General features: G+C 37.7%; 2 protein-coding genes across 2 annotated transcripts; one reads left to right on the forward strand and one right to left on the reverse strand.

The window, feature by feature from the left end:
- Positions 1 to 10310: 10310 nt before the first annotated feature.
- Positions 10311 to 12185, reverse strand: LOC128690608 (crustacyanin-A2 subunit). The gene is made up of 3 exons (XM_053779338.2): positions 12026 to 12185; positions 11715 to 11931; positions 10311 to 10875 (listed from the first exon to the last, which is right to left on the reverse strand). The coding sequence occupies exons 1-3, from the start codon at positions 12146 to 12148 to the stop codon at positions 10643 to 10645; spliced, it is 573 nt and encodes a 190-aa protein (XP_053635313.2). The 5' UTR covers positions 12149 to 12185; the 3' UTR covers positions 10311 to 10642.
- A 271-nt stretch (positions 12186 to 12456) lies between these two features.
- On the forward strand, positions 12457 to 17277 carry LOC128690607 (crustacyanin-C1 subunit). The gene is made up of 4 exons (XM_053779337.2): positions 12457 to 12627; positions 13059 to 13143; positions 13275 to 13397; positions 16786 to 17277. The coding sequence occupies exons 1-4, from the start codon at positions 12490 to 12492 to the stop codon at positions 17031 to 17033; spliced, it is 594 nt and encodes a 197-aa protein (XP_053635312.1). The 5' UTR covers positions 12457 to 12489; the 3' UTR covers positions 17034 to 17277.
- The last annotated feature ends 742 nt before the right edge of the window (positions 17278 to 18019 follow it).

An 18019-nucleotide genomic window follows, 5' to 3' on the forward strand; every position in this document is an offset into this window, starting at 1 on the left:
TACACATACATAGTGTTTGCTTTGAATCCTGTGTGATGATTGACGTCAATATTGTCCTCCGGTTATTAGACATTATCGGTTAGAATATCTCTAGATACAGTAACTATCAACTGAACTCTATGAAAATGATAGTCAGACACTGGTGAAAAATTCTTATGATAAATCAACACTGACGGAAAGTTTTTACTCTGATGACCCAACACTGATCCCAGGAATTTAAATGGCATTTATGAAATTAAATGGCTTGAAATTTACCTTATAATTTCCAAGTGAGACTAAAAATGGCTTAAGCACACAGTCAATCAGTTATTTGAATATACACATTTCCAATATTGCAAATACCCATATACCCATATACCCAGATATCATTGTTATATAGAAGATATGTTGGTAATTTTGACATTTTTTTTTATATTTAAATTAGCTGGTCCCTCTCTTCCTTTCTTTAGGTATTTAAAAATGTTGATAAATTAGACACATGTGCAACTCTTGGGTATCTTTATTGAGGAAACGTTTCGCCACACAGTGGCTTCATCAGTCCATACAAAGGAGAATCTTGAAGAACAGGAGGAGAATGATACCCAAGAGTTGCACATGTGTCTAATTTATCAACATGTCGGTTCTCTGAACCATTCATCTACAAACCTGTCAGACACTGCAACTTCTTGGGATCTTAATACTTGAGAATTCTTCGCTTGCCTAATTCTTGGGCACGACCTACTTCAACATTGAACAAATGTGACACTACCTATGACTGCTGCACCTCTCCTGCCAACGGTTTATAAGCTGCTTCTCCGCACGTATGCCGTATTCTATTCAAGATTGATGGACTGACCACATCGACTCAAGGTTGAAGGACTGATTACCTCATTCTCCTCCTGTTCTTCAAGTTTCTCCTTTGTATGGACTGATGAAGCCACTGTGTGGCGAAACGTTTCCTCAATAAAGATACCCAAGAGTTGCACATGTGTCTAATTTATCAACATGTCGGTTCTCTGAACCATTCATCTACATTTAAAAATGTAAACATAGAAACATATAGTTTATATCAGAACAAGAAAAGGATATGAAATTATCTTTTCAACTAGTCCCGGATAATCGTTGTGAGGTTAAATTATCTCTTCAACTAGTCCCGGATAATCGTTGTGAGGTTAAATTATCTCTTCAACTAGTCCCGGATAATCGTTGTGAGGTTAAATTATCTCTTCAACTAGTCCCGGATAATCGATATGTTTAGTTCTTGTCAAAATTTTGTCTTCACTTTTTTTCCTGTGAGGTTTCTGCGTTACCTTGAGAACGACTTCTGATCGGCTTTAAGGTTTCCTAGATGAAGCTTCAGATTGCTTTTGGATGCGTTACTTCCAATTTACAAATTTTACGAATGGAAATAGTGTAACGGTTTGCTGTACGATAACGTAGAGGAAGGTTCAGAGTGCTATTGGAGTGTATTTCACAATAGTTTTAAAATTATTTGTTTTATTTTTGTTACATATGGAGTGAATGCTTCCCCTGAACATCTCCAGTTGTTAATGTCTTATGAGATGAATGATGCCCGTGGAAAATTGCATTTAGCTGAATGTATCATTATGTACATAACAGTAAATGAACAAAGATAATTATTATTTATCAGTTAGACAAGTAGGAATTTGGGACACCTAGGTGGCAAAAAATGTCCGCCTTCGATACCTACAACTGTCATATCGACAAGTTGCTCTGGACCTATTAATTATAAATGAAATATACATACACCAGGAATTCTGGTAAATTTATAAATTTGTGGACTATATATTAAAATTAAAAAAGGATTATATATACACACATTTACATAACAGAAGGAAAATTTCTTAATATCACTCACCAATTTGACTGGAGATTAAGGTGTATCATACTCAGAAAACCTCACTGTCTATGTATGAAAATAACACTGGCCAGAGTTAAACATAACAGACTTATCTGAGGTTCCTGGAGCTGTCTTGTCCAGTCGCCTGATATCTCAAGTTATGCAGGAATGCACATCCAACAATTTCGCCTCCTATTTGAGAGGTGTCAACCCAAATTTAACCTCTAGAGCACGAAAAATTCTTTCCATTATACACTACCGTTAGTGTCCAATTCAAACAAAATGGCGAGTCTCCTTCTGCCCAGGTGCAGAAAATTTCCCATTTTTTATGACATAAATATTATTAAATACAGTATGGCCATCTATTTACATATAACTACTGTATTTCTGGAAAATATATACAGTATTTTCCACAATGCGGCCGGGTAGAGTTCGTTGCTAAACGACTCAAATTGCTCATTTGGCAATGGTGGAGGACCTGGGTACACATAGGATCTGGCATCCACACGGCGACATATTACACAAGATTTAATCACACTTTCTACACTCTGGGCTACTCTTAGGAGGGTACTTATTCTTCTTACCTTGTTGGGAATCATTATTTCTGATTCCTGCTACTTGATATGCACCTATGCAACTCTTTTTAGGAAATGAATTTTGATTATTACCATTGGGATAATTTTTCCCTTTGTGAAACTTGACAGACACCTCAGAGTTATTATGTGTTGCATCTTTAAAATGAGTTGGTTGGCTGGTGTGCAACTGAACAATTAATTCTTGTAGACCTAGTCTTATTTCCTCCAGTCCAAAATAACCCTTGTGATATTTGTTGGAGAGTCATTCAAGTGTTTTATAGTTTAATTTATTCTGTACAATGGCACTCAATAACCAGTCTGATTCCTTCAGATTATATTTATTACTTAATGTTTTGAGAGTGCTCTCCAGTTTAACTCTAAACTGCTGTAAACCTTTGTAAGTATGATCTGGAGATTTTAAATTAACAATGATATTCACTAGATCCAACCTACTTTGTTCTATATTACCATAAGTGACTTTCAACAAGTCAACTGCTTCCTTGTAAGAGTCATTTACATTGTGAAAGGCTTGTATGAGTATGTGAGCATCTCCTCTTACCTGTCCTTTGAGGTAAAATAATTTAGTTACACAGGCTAGGTCACTCCTGTCATACACAGCTGCTTTAAAAATTGACCAAAATTCCTCCCAATTTTCTCCAGGATTAAATACAGGTAAACATAATTCTGGGAGTTTTGGCAAAGACGTATTATTTGTTGGAGCAGACTGATCAACTGCCTGGTTTACACATTTTAATTTATTCAAGGCCTGACTTTTACAAGAAAGAATCCTTTCCTCTAATTCATAATACTGATTAATCATAAGATCTACTTCAGTCTCATCTACACAGTTTACTAACAAATCTCCTTCATATTTGTTGTAATATAATTTGTATGAATCATATCTATTACCTAAAGCATCTAAATACAATTTTAAATCATCAGTATTCACAGTTTCTTGATTCATTAATTCCAAGCACTTATTATATGCCTTGGTTACATGACCCTTTCTAGCTTGTAGTGATGCTTTCTTTGCTCTGTATTCCATATGTTTGTCTTCTATATTAATTTCCTCATTTTCAGCCATGATGCAATGTATTAAATTCAACTTTATTAATATACTGATTACAACTTACAACACTGATACAACTTACCTTTGAATAAATCCTAGCTACTTGAGCTTAGCAATTACATATAAAAAATTATAACAATTTTAAATGTGCATTAATACAAACCTTTAGCCAAACTTGGCTTGTCAAAATTAATATTATACAAATTAATAAATCCTTGCCAGAATTTGGCATAGAAAAATTAATATTATACACAATATAATATTTATCCACACTTGTCTTATCAATTACACATACACTGATATAAATCTTGGCCAGAATTGTCTTATCAAATTAGTATTATACAAATTAATATAAACTTAGCCAGATTTGAGCTTAGCCTATCAAAATTAATATTGTAATTATTATAATTCACTACACATTAAGTAAATTTGTGAACTTAACATCCACCTCCTTCTGTCATTTCACATATAATTACCAAGTAATTAACTAATTAATGACTTCACTAATTACCTCCGGTTCAAGAAGGACCAACGGGTAAATTAAATGTGGAAAATTGCATTTATCTGAATGTAACTAATTATGTACATAACAGTAAATGATAACAAAGATAATTATTATTTATCAATGTTACATAGACAAGTAGGAATTTGGGACACCTAGGTCGCAAAAAATGTCCCCCTTCGATACCTACCACTGTCATAACCACAAGTTGCTCTGGACCTATTAATTAAATGAAATATACATACACCAGGAATACTGGTAAATATATAAATTTGTGGACTGTATATTAAAAATAATAAATGGTTATATATATACACAATTACATAACAGAAGGAAAATATATCTTAATATCACTCACCAATTTGACTGGAGATTAATGTGTATCATACTCAGAAAACTTCACTCTAACTAAATCTATGAAAATAATGCTGGCCAGAATTACACACAAATCTAGAGAGCTTATCTGAGGTTCCTGGAGCTGTCTTGTCCAGTAGCCTGATATCTCAAGTTATGCAGGAATGCACATCCACCAAGTTCGCCTCCTATTTGAGAGGTGTCAACACAATTTTAACCTCTAGAGCACGAAAATTCCTTCCCATTACACTAACGTTGTATCTAATTCAAAACCAAGATGGCGAGTCTGCTCTGCGCAGACGCAGGCTCTCCTTTTTCTATGACATAAATATTATTAAATTCAGTATGGCCATCTATATACATATAAATACTGAATTTCTGGAAAATATATACAGTATTTTCCACAATATCAGTTACACATACACTGATATAAATCTTGGCCAGAATTGTCTTATCAAATTAATATTATACAAATTAATATAAACTTAGCCAGACTTGACTTATCAAAATTAATATTGTAATAATTATAATCCACTACACATTAAGTAAATTTGTGAACTTAACATCCATCTCCTTCTGTCATTTCACATATAATTATTAAGTAATTAACTAATTAATGACTTCAATAATTACCTCCGGTTCAAGAAGGACCAACGGGCTAATTAAATGTGGAAAATTGCATTTAGCTGAATGTATCATTATGTACATACATAACAATAAATGAACAAAGATAATTATTATTTATCAGTTAGACAAGTAGGAATTTGGGACACCTAGGTCGCAAAAAATGTCCCCCTTCGATATCTACCACTGTCATATCCACAAGTTGCTCTGGACCTATTAATTATAAATGAAATATACATACACCAGGAATTCTGGTAAATATATAAATTTGTGGACTATATATTAAAATTAAAAAAGGATTATATATACACACATTTACATAACGGAAGGAAAGTATCTTAATATCACTCACCAATTTGACTGGAGATTAAGGTGTATCATACTCAGAAAACCTCACTGTCTATCTATGAAAATAACACTGGCCAGAGTTAAACATAACAGACTTATCTGAGGTTCCTGGAGCTGTCTTGTCCAGTAGCCTGATATCTCAAGTTATGCAGGAATGCACATCCAATAATTTCGCCTCCTATTTGAGAGGTGTCAACCCAATTTTAACCTCTAGAGCACGAAAAATTCTTCCCATTATGCACTACCGTTAGTGTCCAATTCAAACAAAATGGTGAGTCTCCTTCTGCCCAGGTGCAGAAAATTTCCCATTTTTTATGACATAATATTATTAAATACAGTATGGCCATCTATTTACATATAACTACTGTATTTCTGGAAAATATATACAGTATTTTCCACAATGCCATATAAGTTGAGGATGTGTAACTGAATAGAATAACTTTAGCTCATTAAGATCAGTCAAGTGGCATTCATGATATAAATGAGAAAACAAGCCTCTGAAAATCAGTCTCGGAGGCACTTTGAGTACTGACGTATTATAAGTCACAAAACACTACGATAATTACCTGTCGTGTGACTGTTATATATTATTAATATTTGAAAGTTAAGACACATGTGCAACATCTGGATATCTTTATTGTAGACGTTTCGCCATCCAGTGGCTTTATAAATACAGATTCTAGGACATAATTAGAAGACAGTAGAACTATATACAAAAGATGAGGTAATCAGTTCCTCAGCCTTGGAGTTAGTGTTCACAGTATCGTGGTGGTAGAGAATCTGGAGCAAAGGCAAGGAGACTGGCGGTTATATAGGCGTCAGTGGAAAAGGACGTGTAGCAGACGAGGGCATAGTCACTGGTAGGCGGGATTCCCCAGTGGAAGTAGGTCATACCCAAAGGGACGGGTTAGTTATAGCAGCTGTGAAGAAGGTCTCGTAGATGTTCTCTGAACCAAGATTCCGTGATGTTGCTGTGTCTGACAAGTTGTGCAAGAAGGGTATAAAATACCGGTATTTTATTAATATTTGGCTGGACTCAGCTGTAGTCTCGCTTTATCACACACACACAAACACACACACACACACACACACACACACACACACACACACACAGCTCCTGGCGGGGCCAGGAGCTGAGTCTCGACCCCTGCAACCACAATTAGGTGAGTACACACACACACACATACACATACACACTGCAAAGACTGCAAACCTCTCTCAAGGAAAAGAATCTTTGAGTGAGTATAATACCGAGCACATCTGAGGCACACGTCAAGCTGATAACTGCTGCAGCATATGGGTGCTTAGTTCCGATACCTCAGTAAGGAATTGTTCAAGGCTTTGTTTCCCCGTGTACGGCAGGACCATAATGGAGTATGCAGCACCAGTTTGAAACCCACACCTTGTTAAGCACGTCAAGAAATTAGAGAAAGTGCAACGGTTTGCAACAATACTAGTTCCAGAGCTAAGGGAAATGCTCTATAAAGAAAGGTTAAGGAAAATTGGCCTGACAACACTGGAGGACAGGAGAGTTAGGGGAGACATGATAACGACATACAAAATACTGTGAGGAATTGACAGGGTGGACATAAACAGGATATTCCAGAGAGGGGACACAGAAACAAGGGGCCAGAATTGGAAGCTGAAAACTCAGACGAGTCAAAGGGATATTAGGAAGTATTTCTTTAGTCATAAGTTGTCAGGAAGTAGTCATAAGTCGTCAGGAAGTGACGTAGTGGAGGCAGAAACCATACATAGTTTTAAGACGAGGTTTGATAAAGCACATAGAGCAGGGAGAGAGAGGACCTAGTAGTGATCAGTGTAGAGGTGGGGCCAGGAGCTATGATTCGACCCCTGCAACCACAAATTGCTGAGTACAAATAAGTGAGTACATATATTTATAAACACATGTATACAAACATTCACATATTCAAAATTATTCATGCAAGTTGATAAACAAAACACTTATGCAACACTTGGTTGTCTATCTTTATCACTATTCTAGAAATGTTTAGCCTGCACAACAGGCTACTTTTGTCTATTTCAGGAGAATGTGGCAGATAGACTTATGGTGAAAACCAGATCTAATTGAGTTGGTTCGTCTCCTGTCCTCGCTCTTCTTTGACATGATGGCTCAAATTTTCCAGTGTTACCTCCATCAATTTGCTCTAAATATTACTGGGCCTCCACGTAGATCCCAGTTCTCACAGTAGAAGAAGCAATTTTGAAGTGATCAGTCCCTTAGTCTTGATGAGAGGTGATCAGTCTCTCAGCCTAAATAATTGCTTAACAAAAGTGCTGCAGAAGATTTGCAATATATACATATATACATATACATATACATATACATATATATATATATATATATATATATATATATATATATATATATATATATATATATATATATATATATATATATATATATATATACATATATACATATATGTATATATATATATATATATATATATATATATATATATATATATATATATATATATATATATATATATATATATATATATATATATATATATATATATATATATATATATATATATATATATATATATATATATATATATATATATATATATATATATATATATATATATATATATATATATATTCGTTGTCCACTACATGTGGCAGGATTCGATGAAATAACTTTCAAAGAGAGCTTGGTGCCCGGGGGGATGGGGGAAATATCATCTGGCTCCGGCTGGACGCCCATACTTATCGTAAGTCTAGCTCAATGGTAAAGTACTGTGGACTCTGATACACAGTTTGCAGGTTCGAGTTCTGCTGTGGACGTAGAGACAATGAAATGATCCAGCAGTTATCCCACCGAGGTAGCGTGACCTAAAAGGAAAAACAAGTTTCCTTTTTATATTTAGTAATATATACAGGAGAAAGGGTTACTAGCCTCTTGCTTCCAATATTTGAGTCCCCTCTTACGACAATCATTGTTTACGGATAAAGATTTTTTTCTGTTTCCGCATGGATTAGGTTAGGTAAGGTTCGTCAGGAAACAGGACAAATGTTTCCTGACGCGGGTCTTAGTCAGATGATGACCCGCCTTTGGAGCTTTTGGTCATCTGACCGAGGCCTTCCGCTGGCTTACCGGTCCACCCCTTTAAAAATTATGGTCATTTATAACCATTGTTATTGAGTTTCCGCATGGAGATATACAGAAGTAAAGAACATAAGAACATAAGAATGGAGGAACACTGCAGAAGGCCTACTGGCCCATACAAGGCAGGTCCTTATCAAAACGACCTCTATCCAAAGCTACCCAAGAATTAACTCCCGTACCCAATGACACTAATCAAACCCAGCCCCTCCCACTCATATATTTGTCCAATCTCTTCTTAAAGCTGGTATAAACCGTGGTAATAAATACCGACAAGTTGGTTTAGAAAGACACGTAAGCAAACACTATGACATATTTATTAGAAAACTTTTCGGTCCTGGGACCTTGATCACTTCTAACCCAAAGAAAAACAAGAACTGTTAAGAGAATAGAAGAAAACCTAGATGAATGTGCAACACTTGGGTGTTTCACACTCAAACGTCCGCATTCTTTCGTCCGGTGAACATGCACCAGAAGGTTGGCTGGTTTATTTTTTATTTTTTTTTACATTAATCAGTTTTACAGAGCATCCCTTCGTCGTTTCTACCACTCCATCCTTCCTTCCTTCCCCGTTTAAAAGAAAACTAATGGAGAAGAAGAGCAGAGTATGTCGGTAATGGTACCAATATTATTACAAGAGCAGAGTATTTCGGTAATGGTACCAACATTATTACAAGAGCAGAGTATGTTGGTAATGGTACCAATATTATTGCAAGAGCAGAGTATGTCTGTAATGGTACCAACATTATTAGAAGGGCAGGGTAGTTGAGATTTCGTACATCAAGACACCGTCACCAGCATCTAGGCATCACAACTGCCTACTTTCCGAAATTTTCTTGAAGACCAAGAAACCCCAGCTGCGCTAGAAGGAAACCTCTTTGAAGCTCCTGTAGCTGAGCAATTTTCCGCGCGCTCAAAAAAAATCGAAAAATTATGGAAATTGAGTTATTTATACCGAAAAATAACTTAATTCTTTGGCAACACAATGGTACCAGAATGAATGTTCTACGACGTTTCTGCAAGAAATTATAGCCATTTATATCAGGTATGGTGACGGCGATGTGGGTAGCGAGTCTGCTCACAGCCCATATATTTTTTTGGAAAATTTTCCTTGTTTTTATAAGTAAGTAAGTAAGTAAGCAAGTTTATTAAGGTATACAAAAATACAGTTACATAGAATTATCATACATAGCAGCATATGTGTAGAGAACCTAGGATAACCCAAAAAAGTCAGACAGAGTGACTTATTTCTCTTTTTCTTGCATTATTCTATTCTAGTGGTACACTGTAATTATTATTTTACTACATGTAAACCACACAATAACCAAATTCTGTAAACACAGCATTGTAATCCTTATAGAGAATAAACTTTGAATTTGAATTTGAATTTGAATATAATAACTGACTATTTGGCATCATAAAACAGTAGGCGGAGTTTATCCGTAGACTTAGAACCAACCAGGAACCATATGGGAACGCTGGGCAGTGTTCCCACTCCAGAGAGTGCCAGGAGGAATCACTTCATTATTACGCTTATATCAGCTTATATATCAACTCTACGGCTTATTTATCTATCAGAATTGATCTAATATGATATAATAAACACTATAAATAACATACAAACATGTTATATACTCTTAATGTAATACTTGACAGTAACTACCCTGCCTTACTGATGTCTCCCAACTTTTACCGTCTCATTTTAACACTATGTATGTGACACATCCTGAGTGATCGACTATGATAGGTACAACACAGCTTTTGTACCCACTGTATGACTATCAGACTGAATAGTAAAGGATCACCTTAATAGTCTATCTATATTTTGCTAAATAAAAAAATAAGGTGATAGAAACTACAAGTCACAGTAATGTTTATGATGGTCCAAGAGCAAGACTTGTTTATACATTTAATATATTTTATTAATTTCTTAACATACATACATTCATGATAGCGCAAAAAATATATATTGTTGAATACTATATACACATATACATAATTACATATACTTGAAAGAATACATTTCTTGGTTCACATAGACAAAATGTTATGCTTCTGAGAGTTATAGTTAATGATGAGACATCCCTTATTGCTTAATTTGTTGCGAGATGGAGACAAATTTTGCAATCGGAAATAAATGAGACAGAAATAAAAAAAAAAATTAAAGTTTAAAAGGCTTTGAAAAATTGTGGAATTAAGCTCTGTAGACGCACTCAGCCGTCTGTTGGACAGGTTTGAACTTGGAGAACTCAACACCGTTCTTGTTGAAGACAGCGGCACACTTCTCGGCTGCAGGTCCTGAGGTCTGGGGAGTACGAGAGAACACGAAGCCGAACTCTGACTTGTACTTGTCGGTGGTGACGCAGGAGTAGACGCAGGAGTAAGTATCGTAGTCAGTCTCGATGACCTCGTAAGGTGACGCGAATACTGCCGAAAGTGATATAGTATTAAAACGTAAGCAGATACACACACAATATATGTATATATATATATATATATATATATATATATATATGTATATATATATATATATATATCTATATATATATATATATATATATATATATATATATATATATATATATCATTCAGAACCTAACGAAAACAAGTATATATTTCATTGTGTTTGTTTATTATTAAATTATTGTAAACGTATCTAAAATATATTTAGTTGGATTAGGTTAAATTAAATTGCACTTGTTATAATAAGGCTAGATAAGTTTTCTAAGGTTCTTTTGGTACAAAATTATTAATTTTTACTTTCACATAAATGAAAAGAAATATATCTTTAAACGTATAAGAGAAAATTTCAGAAATGACTTAATTTTAAATGAGTTCTTGCTGACTGACCAATTTTACCTATTCGGCACGACATAAACACACACTCGAACACACACACACATATATATATATATATATGTATATATATATATATATATATATATATATATGTGTGTGTGTGTGTGTGTGTGTGTGTGTGTGTGTGTGTGTGTGTGTGTGTGTGTGTGTGTGTGTGTGTGTGTGTGTGTTTGTGTGTGTGTTTATGTGTGTGTGTGTGTGTGTGTGTGTGTGTGTGTGTGTGTGTGTGTGTGTGTGTGTGTGTGTGTGTGTGTGTTTGTATGTGTGATAATGAAGCACGTTACCCTGCTTTACTGACGGCTTAAAAGTAGTGAAAAAGCAATTGAGTATCAGCTCTCTTTGCGTTACCAACCACTTCTCCTGTATCCTCTACTTCCCTCCCTTCAGTTGCATTTCTCCACACTTACCCGAAGGAGCATCAATGAGCATGTGAGCTGCTGGGAACTCCTTAGTTGGGTAGACACTAAAATCAAGCTTAAGGTACTCGTCGCTGGGGTTGAAGCCGGCGGTGGTCACCTTGAAGCCGTAGTCACTCTCGGAATAGTCATAGTTGGAGTGGACGCAACGAGTTACTGGCTGGTATGGGTTCTCGATGATATGGGTCTGGTACCATCGTCCAGCGTACTGCAGAGGATATTAAAACATTTAAAAATATAATATTTGGGAAATGTTTACACCATATTTAATTTTCAAGTCCGATTCAACAGTGTGAACTCACCTTTCTGAGGTCGAAGTTATCTTGGTTAGCAACACTTGCACATTTGCCAGGAGTGACAAAACTTGGAATGCCGTCTGCTGCAACACAGGCCACAAGGGCAGCAGCAATGACTGTTGTAAACATCGTGCTAGTTAGAGTGTTACTGAGGCTCCGTCTTGATGCCCTCGCTTATATAATGGCGGCCTGAGCAGGAAAAACCTAACTGTTCGTACAATAAGCCATTGTTAAGTAATTTTGAGATTTATTTACAGTATCATTACGAACTAATAATTTATTATATAGGGTAGAATTACTACAGAAATATCCGCAGGGTATAACTTTAAAAAGTGTATATATATTGTAGGATACTTGTGGGCTTGAGGAAGGATGGGGCGGGGGGTAACTTAGGTAACTGCACTCTGCCCATCCTTATATAAAAGACGCACGATGCCCTCCACGCTCAGAAGGTTGCCTTGCCTGCCACCATGAAGTCGCTGTCCATTCTGCTTGTCCTGGTAGCCGCAGTCGCTGCTGATAAGATTCCAGATTTTGTGGTCCAAGGCCAGTGTCAGCCTGTTGAAGAGAGCAAGCTGTGGGCTGAGCAAGTTCCAAACCACGCCAACGTAAGTTCTCTTTCATCTCTAGGTAATAATGTACATAATTTTCATGACACTCAATTATCGTCTTCCATTCATTTAGTTTTCATATTTAATAATGAGTCGAGAGGAGAATTTGATTCATGTTTTATATTTAAAGAATTCACATCCATAAATATTTGCTCAAATCTATGTGTTGACGAGTTATGAGCGACAGACACGTGTGGAGAATCTTTTCTCTCAGTCTACCTGTTGCAACACTTGCAACAGGTTGAGGAAGATAAAACACAAGTATTTTCGATAGTAGATATGTTTTCATGTACTGATAAATTAAATATTTACAACTGTGAGTCATATCGCAGCAATTAATGACAATATTGACATCAATGATAGTAATAATGATGACGATGATGATACTGATAATGATAATAAAGCAATTAATTTTGTTTACATTGCAGTACGCAGGTGTCTGGTATCAGTTCGCCCTCACCAACAACCCATACCAGCTCATCGATAAATGTGTCCGCAACGAATATTCCTTCGGTAAATATACCCTTTTCTCAACCATGAAAGTTTTTTCTATTATATTCTGCATTATTAATTTACTGTACAAAAGTTTAGTATCGAATATGAGACATTCAAGGTAATTAATGTAATATATTTTAATTTTACAGATGGAAAACAGTTTGAAATCACGTCGACTGGCGTGACTACTGATGGCAGCTTGTTGAAGCGACAAGGAAAGGCCTATCCCAGCCCTCTGGGTGATCCTCATCTCACCATTGACTACGAGAACTGTAAGTTGTCCCTGTTACTTCCCCATTACTAACTAGAGGATCGAACCTCAACCAATCTTTGCGTTAAGCCCAAATGGGCTTATCTCTTCATTGTAAAAAAATAGAGCAAGTCATTATGAACAGATTATGCTGACGGAGGGGGGGGGAGAATGGAGAGAGAGAAATAAATATGAGATACCCCGAGAAGCAAATGAATATTCAGTTAATGGTGCAGGTTGCATGATTCTGGATCTGGTGGCAGAGTATTAGAAGAGGGGAAATAATATTTTTTTGATGTCGATCAAACGGAGGCGGAAAGTGCATACATTATGCAGGAAGGAATAAGTTTAGTTAGGAAACAGCACAGAATATGGAAAAAAAGTGGGTGATGGAAAAAAGAAGAATGTGCTAAATTCAGATGATAAAAATGAAATTTAAACCAAAATGCTGAAGAATAGGGGAAAAATTATGAAACAGTTGGTAAATTAATTACTGTAGAAAGGGAGTATGCCTAAGAAGGGAGGATGCCTAAGAAGGGAGGATGCCTAAGAAGGGAGGGTGCCTAAGAAGGGAGGATGCCTAAGAAGGGAGGATGCCTAAGAAGGGAGGGTGCCTAAGAAGGGAGGATGCCTAAGAAGGGAGGATGCCTAAGAAGGGAGGATGCCTAAGAAGGGAGGATGCCTAAGAAGGGAGGATGCCTAAGAAGGGAGGATGCCTAAGAAGGGAGGATGCCTAAGAAGGGAGGATGCCTAAGAAGGGAGGGTGCCTAAGAAGGGAGGATGCCTAAGAAGGGAGGGTGCCTAAGAAGGGAGGGTGCCTAAGAAGGGAGGATGCCTAAGAAGGGAGGGTGCCTAAGAAGGGAGGATGCCTAAGAAGGGAGGGTGCCTAAGAAGGGAGGGTGCCTAAGAAGGGAGGATGCCTAAGAAGGGAGGGTGCCTAAGAAGGGAGGGTGCCTAAGAAGGGAGGGTGCCTAAGAAGGGAGGATGCCTAAGAAGGGAGGGTGCCTAAGAAGGGAGGGTGCCTAAGAAGGGAGGATGCCTAAGAAGGGAGGGTGCCTAAGAAGGGAGGATGCCTAAGAAGGGAGGGTGCCTAAGAAGGGAGGGTGCCTAAGAAGGGAGGATGCCTAAGAAGGGAGGGTGCCTAAGAAGGGAGGGTGCCTAAGAAGGGAGGGTGCCTAAGAAGGGAGGGTGCCTAAGAAGGGAGGATGCCTAAGAAGGGAGGGTGCCTAAGAAGGGAGGATGCCTAAGAAGGGAGGGTGCCTAAGAAGGGAGGGTGCCTAAGAAGGGAGGGTGCCTAAGAAGGGAGGGTGCCTGAGAAGGGAGGATGCCTAAGAAGGGAGGGTGCCTAAGAAGGGATGATGCCTAAGAAGGGAGGATGCCTAAGAAGGGAGGATGCCTAAGAAGGGAGGGTGCCTAAGAAGGGAGGGTGCCTAAGAAGGGAGGGTGCCTAAGAAGGGAGGGTGCCTAAGAAGGGAGGGTGCCTAAGAAGCGACAGTGCCTAAGAAGCGACGGTGCCTAAGAAGGGAGGGTGCCTAAGAAGGGAGGGTGCCTAAGGGGTAGAGGGAAGAAGAGGAATATGTAAATTATTTCGTATAGTTTTCGGCAGAAATAAGCAAGGTTACACAAATAACCTGCAACATACCAGAAAAAAACTGATATCGTCGATACGGTCCGATTTGGACTAGTTAATGGTCTAAGTTGGACCGAAACGTCGCTAAAAGTTTGCTTCTCCTATGTGTGAATTATCTCTATATAGTTCCACTCACGGTATTGTGGTCGTTTATCATGATTGATCGTATAGGAGAGATGGAGGAAGGTGGGGATGGCCAGGAGGGTGCAACACCTCGGGCACATGCAAGGTAGGGGTGGCCAGGAGTGTGCACACATCTGGGACACATGGAAGATAGGGTAGCCAGGACGGTGCACACATCAGGGACACATGGAAGGTAGGAGTGGCCAGGAGGGCGCAACACCTGGGACACATGGAAGGTAGGAGTGGCCAGGAGGGCGCAACACCTTGGACACATGAAAGGTAGGAGTGGCCAGGATGGCGCAACACCTGGGACACATGGAAGGTAGGAGTGGCCAGGAGGGCGCAACACCTGGGACATATGGAAGGTAGGGTGGCCAGGAGGGCGCAACACCTGGGACATATGGAAGGTAGGGTGGCCAGGAGGGCGCACACTCCTGGGACACATGGAAGGTAGGGTGGCCAGGAGGGCGCACACACCTGGGACACATGGAAGGTAGGGTGGCCAGGAGGGCGCACACACCTGGGACACATGGAAAGTAGGGGTGGCCAGGAGGGCGCAACACCTGGGACACATGGAAGGTAAAAGTGGCCAGGATGGCGCAACACCTGGGACACATGGAAGGTAAAAGTGGCCAGGATGGCGCAACACCTGGGACACATGGAAGGTAAAAGTGGCCAGGATGGCGCAACACCTGGGACACATGGAAGGTAGGAGTGGCCAGGATGGCGCAACACTTAGAAGCCTCTGTTACAGGGAGCTTCCGAGCAAAAATATGATGGTAGAGTGAGAAGTAGGTTTGGAGAATTAGTGAGGACTGAGTGAGAGTGTTAGATACAGGCGAGCTGGAAGCAATGAATCTTGAATGCTGCTGCAGTGAGAGAAAATACATCTCAGATGCCAAGTTCTTGGCCCTCTCAGCATGTAGTTACTAATATTAAACAAACGCTGCCACGTTTTCAGTCAATTAAATTGTAAATATGGTTTGGACATCTGTTTCCAAGATCCACAAGTTACATAAAACTGAAGCTCGTATATTTAAATTTTTGTATATTTTGTGTTCAATATTTGAATACAAAGAATATCTTCTGCAAAGTTTGGCACTAAAACTTGTCTCATTTGTAATTATTATTATTAGTACATCAATATTATTACTATTTTTATATTAATATTATTTTTGATATTTTTATATTAATATTATTATTACTAATTTTAGTTTTATATTATTATGGGGGAAGCGCTAAACTCCTAGGAGTCATACAGCACATGAGATGTGAGAGACAATCAGATTCTTTTTTAGGAAGGTGAAGAGCGGTCCACTTAATGGAACAAGAGCTAATCACTAACAACATATATATATATATATATATATATATATATATATATATATATATATATATATATATATATATATATATATATATATATATATATATATATATATATATATATATATATATGCGGGTATCTGTATTTGCGGGTATCCGGATGGGTGGGTATAAGTCTGGGCCAGTGTCTGTATGGGCGGGTATTTGTAAGGGAGATAATTTGTATGCGCTGGTGACTGTATGGACGTGTTTCTGTAAGGGCGGGTATATATATACCTGACTCCGCTTAATGTTATTAAGCAACTCTAAAAGAATATTATCTCCTCACCAGCCTGGGCGGCTCCCTACGTTATCCTGGACACTGACTACACTAACTTCGCCTGCATATACTCCTGCCACAGCTACAACTTCGATTATTACTCAGACTTTGCTTTCATCTTCACTCGCTCCCCAAGTCTGGCAGACAAGTTCGTGAAGCGGTGCGAAGCTGCCTTCAAGAGCATCAATGTTGACACTTCCCGCTTTATCAAGACTGTCCAAGGAAGTTCCTGCAATTATGATGTACAGAAGACTCTCTAAATGACTTTATCACAGTGGTAGAGTGGATCATTAAGATGTAATGCTTGATCTTAATGAGATGCCAGTGATTGTTTTGTCTATTGATTCACAACACTGGACATGAAAATAGCGTGAGTCTTGTTGGATGAGATGAACAATGAGTGTGTACATAATTCTTGATAGCGCATTTATATCGTATATATTGTATATATACACTTACATGTATATTTTTTCTTAATTTGTGACCTCAGAATGATGCTCTGATATATTTTCAAATATCAGGTTAAATTTTTAATGCAAACAATAACAAATAAAACGTATTTCTATCGATATATAATTTACAAAGAACCAAGTGTAGCTGCCATCATATACATTCCAAACTCACTTGACCCTTACTGTATACTGCCATCACATTACATGTATTTTTCTCAGCAAATATTACTTATGAATGTGCGAATATATGCATGTATGTATTTTATTTAAATAATCTTATTTGTCTTGGAGCATCACATCAATAGTATTAGTTCCTAGAGGGGCTTCTAGCAGGATACTCTCAGTAGGAACAATGGCTTGAGCTTTACCTTTCAGTATGAATCTCACTGTCGATTATTTGCTGGTTGGCTTTTCCATTGTCTTTCCCAGTGTATTTAGTTAACTATTCAAGACCTGCTAGTGTTCCATCATCCAAGACCAGTAGTCAGTTTACCAGAGACGAGTGAAACACATGAGAGTCTTGTACCTCGCCATCGTTGCCTCAACCATTTGATAGTACCAGACAATCTTTCACTAATAGTGGATGGCACTTCTCGGCAGAGAGCCCAGAAGGGACGTCAAATCTTCATGACGTTCATGGTTAGAATAATCTAATTTAAAAAAGAAAATGTAAGCTGTGTTAAAAAAAAAAGTATATTCACCCAGATAAAATGTCGGTTACAGAACCGGATTCCACAAAATTTATACGATTACTTTTGGAAAAATGAAGATAAAATTTTTCACGCACTTGCTGA

Source organism: Cherax quadricarinatus, chromosome 29 (assembly GCF_038502225.1).
Source record: "Cherax quadricarinatus isolate ZL_2023a chromosome 29, ASM3850222v1, whole genome shotgun sequence".
Taxonomy (NCBI): domain Eukaryota; kingdom Metazoa; phylum Arthropoda; class Malacostraca; order Decapoda; family Parastacidae; genus Cherax; species Cherax quadricarinatus.